Source organism: Danio rerio, chromosome 23 (assembly GCF_052040795.2).
Source record: "Danio rerio strain M-AB ecotype USA chromosome 23, GRCz13ab, whole genome shotgun sequence".
NCBI classification, from domain to species: domain Eukaryota; kingdom Metazoa; phylum Chordata; class Actinopteri; order Cypriniformes; family Danionidae; genus Danio; species Danio rerio.
In genome coordinates, this window is record NC_141043.1 from 19,803,614 (window position 1) to 19,810,000 (window position 6,387).

The 6,387-nt window shown below is 35.6% G+C and overlaps 1 protein-coding gene across 1 annotated transcript in view; it reads left to right on the forward strand.

Moving 5' to 3' along the window:
* The first annotated feature begins 243 nt into the window (after window positions 1-243).
* The window catches only part of fbxo44.1 (F-box protein 44, tandem duplicate 1), an 8,950-nt gene continuing 2,806 nt past the window's right edge, over window positions 244-6,387 (forward strand). The window contains exons 1-6 of the mRNA NM_001008577.2: window positions 244-537; window positions 619-733; window positions 1,744-2,005; window positions 4,003-4,117; window positions 4,234-4,329; window positions 5,155-5,290. Of these exons, the coding sequence (NP_001008577.2) occupies window positions 530-537; window positions 619-733; window positions 1,744-2,005; window positions 4,003-4,117; window positions 4,234-4,329; window positions 5,155-5,290 (732 nt within the window). The 5' untranslated portion in view covers window positions 244-529. The remainder of the gene's footprint in view (window positions 538-618; window positions 734-1,743; window positions 2,006-4,002; window positions 4,118-4,233; window positions 4,330-5,154; window positions 5,291-6,387) is intronic.

Consider the following 6,387-nt stretch of genomic DNA (forward strand, 5'->3'; position numbering starts at 1 on the left):
TGTGATTAACAATGGACTATACATTTCTGTTTACCTCTCAATATTTAAATTGTATTGACATACAAAAAAAAACAATAAAAATGTAGAAATAAAATGTAATTGGTTTATTTACCTCATATCAAATCAAGTTTGTAACGTAAATCACTTTGTGGCCGGTTGGTTTGGTATACAACGCTTTAACGAAGAAGACAAATCCCAATCCCTTTAAGAAAAACTAAAGAGAGAATACTTCCGGGATCTTGTGGCAAAAAGTGGGAGGAGCCTCAACCACGGCAACCAGCAACTTCCTGACATCGGATCAGACGCAAATAAACATACTTTCGTTTTTCGACTTCTCGGTAGAGACGAACCTTCAAGAACTATATCCGGATACCAGAAACGTGTTGTCTGTGACTAATGAAAATTTTAAACCGCGAAGTGGTTTACGTAACCGATTTTGTCAACATCAGTTGGTAACGTAGTGAGTCGTCAAGACGCTCCAGTGCTAGAAGTGATCCAGTTTTCCAGAAACATACCTGACACATAACTAATGCCAAGGTAGCTGCCAACGACTGTTATTATTCTTTAGATTTTGTACTGTAACATTGTCAGAAGTAGCTTTCGTGTTTTCATTCGTAGGTCCAGACGAGTAAAGGTGTCTCATAAAAGACAAATGGCACATCCCAAAACAAGAATGGGTCAATTGGACAGCAAGCATATACATACTGCTTCGGGGAGACGCAGATCAGACGCAGTAAGTTGCATCAAGGGTGATCATAAAACTGTCCCAGGAATATTTGCGAAGCAAAATTTTCAAAGGGAAATCCCAGTTTTATGTGGTAAAGGTATTTTGGAACTGCTTTTTTGTTAGTCCAGACGGGTGAACCAGGTTTAACTGGTTTTTAGAAGCTTATGTCAAGGGCCAGACAGAATCTGTGGACATTTTTTTTGGTATTTCTGTCCAGAGTTTTTGTACTAAATCGGTGGATTTATGTGGAATGATTTTGAGAGCATTGTAACTAAAAACGTAACACCCTAAATAAAATGATTAAATACTAAAAATGAAATAATGTAAATATGATTTTAAAAGTGTGAGGGTTTACAATGTGAATATAATTTGATCCACTTGTTTGGTAAACAAAGTAAGTTTTTTATATATCTACAAAAGGGCAGGAAATATTACTTTTCAAACTGTATTGTACAAAACCATGTACATTTGCATATTATTTAATATTATTACTGAAATTAGGGTGGCGCAGTAGGTAGTGCTGTCGCCTCACAGCAAGAAGGTCGCTGGTTCGAGCCTCGGCTGGGTCAGTTTAGCGTTTTTGTGTGGAGTTTGTATGTTCTCCCCCCATTCCCACAGTACAAAGACATGCGGCACAGGTGAATTGGGTAAGCTAAATTGTCCATTGTGAATGAGTGTGTATGGATGTTTCCCAGAAATGGGATGCAGCTGGAAGGGCATCCGCTGAGTAAAAACATATGCTGTATAAGTTGGCGGTTCATTCCGCTGTGGCGACCACAAATTAATAAAGGGACTAAGCCAAAATGAATGAATTACTGAAATTAATATAAATACTGAATAATATGTATTTACTAAGTGAATAAATAGATTAAATGATGAGCTCAAAAATCTGGGGACATATGCAGATTTCCATTTGTGCAGATTCTGTGTGAGCTTGTTGATGACTAAAAATCCAGCTATCATGGTGGGTTTTTCTACTGCTTTGGAACTGAATATTAATCTTTCTCCTTTTTCAGTTCACATGTGTGGTGCCAGATGTTCCTCTAGCTGTGGTTGAGGAGATCTTGCTGAACCTGCCCGCTCAACAGGTGGTCCAAGTGTGTCGTCTGGTGTGTCCTGAGTGGAAAGAGCTGGTGGACAGCTCTGCACACTGGAAAGAGCGCTGTCGGAGAGAGGGGATTCAACCCTGTGATGCTTCCAGACCCCCAAAGGACTGGTGTCAGTTTTACTTTATAACTAAGAAACGACGTAACCTGATCAAGAATCATAAAGCTGATGGTGAGTCACATCTATATCATTGACATTTGTTCTATTGTTGTCTGATTTTGTAACTGTTTTGTTTTGTTAAAAAAACAGAGATATGAACTGAGACAGAGAGATGAACTGAGATAAAATTAAGTTTTAAGTTTTTATATTTTGATCATTTCTTATAATGTTTTATTTATGAAAATTAGCGGTTTAGTTTGTCAACAATGACCTTAATTTATATAAATGTGTTTGAACAATAAATGTGTTTATAAAATTGTAAGAAATTCCATGCAAATGTCATCCCTGCTATGAAAGAAATTAAGTTTTTACCAAAGTACCTGAACCGTTTTGACGTTTTTTGTGTAAGCAAGTATTTTTCAGTACTTTAAAAATAACCAAAAATATCTCTTTCAGTGTTTTCAAAAACTTATATTTAATTTAGCAAAGTCCCACAAGTGGCAATTTCACATCTATCACATCCATAACGAAGAGATGTCACATCCATAATGAAGATTTTTCCTCATAAATGCAAAAATGTCAAATAAAATAAAATCAATCATGTTTGTTCTCTGGAGAGCCAACACTTTACCTTTTGATTAGCATTGTTTCTTTTGGGTTGTGCAGTTTAATTCAAAGAATTTCTAAAAAAGTTGGTTGTTTACTGTATTGTTTACTGACTTTCTTGTTCACATCCATAACGCATGTTTATTTTCCTCATTTGAAATCTAAAAATTTTTACAGATTGATATTTTTCAGATTCCTTAATTCTGTGGTTAGATGTTTTGGAAAATATAAACACTTTTTAATATAATGTTATTATATGCTTTCTCTGTGAATTTATGTTTTGGATTTTTATTGCAAATGTCACATCCATAACGCGGGAATTGACCCTTCGCTAAGCCACAACTAAAAACCGCCACCCACGAATTGTGGCTTAGCAACCGTAGCTACGCACAGGGGCTCTGTCAAGCTTTTAAGCAAGGGAAAAGGGCCAAAGCGTTGTGCATATGGATTGTGCAAATCTGACACCTGGTATTCTAAAAGTTTGGACGGGATGGTGGAATTTTTCCCCTTTTCAACACCTAAAACCCAAGAGGAGAAATGCCAGCGTGGATCAATCTCTGTGAGGGGAAATAAGTTGGTTTTGTTTTTGATACTCACGCTCGATATTATGAGCAATGCTCCGTTTAAGCCTTCGCCATAGTAACTTAGTCATACTAATAGCGAATAGTGCATGAGTTATTGATCCGGAAATTACAAATCTGCGAATCTGTTGCTAACTTAACTGAACTTCATATTTCCATCCCTTTCAAGCTACGATTATTTGAAATTACAAATCAGCAGAACAAAACAGAGTTGTGATCACAAGCTGAGCACTTGCGATCAATACACTTCACCAGCAGCTGTTTTTCAGTCATTTATAAAGAGCACACAAAACTACTGACTGTAATTGGTAACTTACTGTACATTGTGATGGGTCAATGATGCTTATATTCAGCACAAATCCATCAATTTCCCCTTTCTGTCTGCTCTTTCTATGAATGAACTATGTAGAAGCACCGTCCATGCGTGTTTCCTCATCAGTTAGTAAGGCTTTATTTCATTGCACAACAATAGTCTGTCAGGCTTTTTGGCTAAAAATAGAGAAATCATGGTTTAATGAGTTATTATTAGATTATTTTAAGATTTCACCTCTCATGCATGAACTAAGCTGTTGAATGGTCAGCGTAAGAGGCTAAGCTACCTTCAATTTTGTTTTAATTATTTTCTAATCGGTTGCCTACTATGTGGTGAATAAACCCCTGTAATGTACACTGCAGTCTTTTTTTGTCTGGCTTTCTCGGATATCTCACCTGTGGGCCAAAAATGACATTATATCCCTGACAATGTCTGACACCGGCGCATACACATTGTAAAAGCCATGCCAGGCACGAAAGCTTGACAGGCGTAGCAACAGTAACTAAGGAGGGCAGGGCTTAGCGAAGGATCAATTGCTCATGTGTTTTTTTCTGTGATGTTTTTGTTAGAAAAATTTGCAGGATGGACGATTGTACACAATGGAGGTGACAACTGGAAATCAGAGGAAAATAGGAAACCATTTCCAGATGTCACTGTCACCAAATGTTTTGTCACATCTTATGGGTATGTTAGATGGTTTAGATCCTTCAGAACAGTTTTGAGCATCTTCAGTAAAGGGATATTGAAATGAGTCGTCAATTACAATGTACATATGAATCACTAATATACTTTTTCCTCAGGTTATGTTTAAAGCAACAGCTGATTGATTTGCAGAAAGAAGGCTACAGTGCTGCTTTTATGGATCAGGTGCAACCTCACATTAAAATCTCAGACTGGTGAGCATTTATGCTACAATGTCTTTGCTTTTCAAAGTTTGTAAAAGTTTTATAGGCAGTATGGTAATACCAAAAACAGTTCGATACGGTTCACAGTTTTTGGGCCACGGTTTGTTTAGGTTGCTAAGACACACTAGATTTACCTTTGACTTAATAACAGCATCAATTAAACTTAAAAACTTTATTATACAGTGATTTCTGTTTAGTGCAGTTAGCTGATTTGGGTAAACTAAAACTACTTTTTTATTCTTTCGATTTCTGCTTTCATTCGAATATTAGACAAAAACAAAAGTATATCTAGGATATATTGTTTGTTTGCCTTCCATATTTTAAATATTTTTTTTTTTAAATCAATGTTTGTGTTCCACAATAATGGGATTTAAGGACACTATATCGGTGTTGCGTCCAATCCAGTTTCAGCATTTTTGAGTATTGTCTTGTCTGGTGGTATCTGACATTACTAGAACATATCAGAAGTTTCTTGCTTTCCTCAGTTTATTGTTCAGTTTTATTACCTGTGTTTCCATCCACCTATTTTTATGCACATTTTGAATATGCCTATAAAACACTTTTGATGAAAACGCCAAGATGCGATTAAATTCTTTATTTTAGAATTTAGGATAAACTTTTTTTTTCCGATATTTTTGTTTTATTTCAGTTTTGCACAAATTTAATTAGCATTTTTGGATAGAAACAGCTATTGAAACCACTAATTTAGTTTTTCTACTTTGCGTTTTGGTTGTCTATATTTGTTGGATTAAAGACTTCTGACAAAGCATATTGTTATGGGCAGCATACTTACAGTATGTGTTGTGTTATCGGCAGGTATGGACCACGTTTTGATTGTGGGTGTAAGTATCAGATCTGTGTGGAGCTGCTTGATCAGAAGAAGGAGCCAATCGATACCTTTCAGCCTGAGAAAGTGGTCTTTGAACAGTGGAATGATGAGCCATGGTGTCAAGTGAGTTGATAATATTTCAAGCTTTTCTGTTATTACAGTGGCCTACACATATTTAAGGCTCATTTTAAAGTTTCATTAAGTGGAGCATACGTTTTATGGGCAGGTGACTGACTGATTTACTAACTGACTTTTTATGTTTTCTGTAAGACAATTGTAATAACAATGTAATGTCTATTAGAACTGTTGATCAATAGTAACAATATGTTAAATGGGTGTGGGGTATTTTGAGCTGAAGCTACACAGACACATTATGGGGATTTTTATTATATCTTTTGAAAAGGGAAATAATATGTATCATTGAAGGCAATTAAAAGAGAAAAACATTAAGTTGTCTGCAGACTTTTACATTTTTACCAGTCCAGTATTCAGAATCTGAAAATATGTATGCGTCAAACACAAATTGAAATTCATTAAGGGCCGTAAGCTATATTTTAGGCATATAAACATCTTGGCAAATTAAAGCTAATAAATGTCTCTATCATCCGGAATAAATACAATTGTTTTGTGGTAGTTAAACAACTAAATCTTTCATTACAGCACCTCATTGATCAGTTGTAGTACTTCAATAGTTGCTATAATACAACTACAGTAATCTAAACAATTTTTGCCAATGCTTTATTTAAAGGGATGTTCATAAGACTGCCATTAAACCTTATCAATCATGACATGACACATATTTTATGCCTAATTACAGATTTAATCGCCTCTATTGTTTTTTTTTTTTAATTACCTTCTATTTAGTTTGTAACACAGCTCTAAGTGAATAAAAATATCCAGCTGAGGTTTAAATCTGAAAGTGTGCTGTGTTTAAAACTATTGATTCATAAAGAGTCAACTCAGAGTTGAATAAATGATTCTTCTCATGTCCGAATCTTTTGCCTGCTTGTATCGACGTCGATACAAGATATGTCCAAATATAAAGTGCCGGATCCAGTGCGCCCTTCCCTTCAAACACTAGCGGAGCACGAGGGATAATGGGATTGATTATAAAGCAATGATTACGATCACTGAGAGAAGGCCAGAGATGCAGTTGTGGCGAAAAAAAAAATATTAAAGTTATTTTTCACAACAGTTGTGCTGTGTTTGTTCCTGTAATT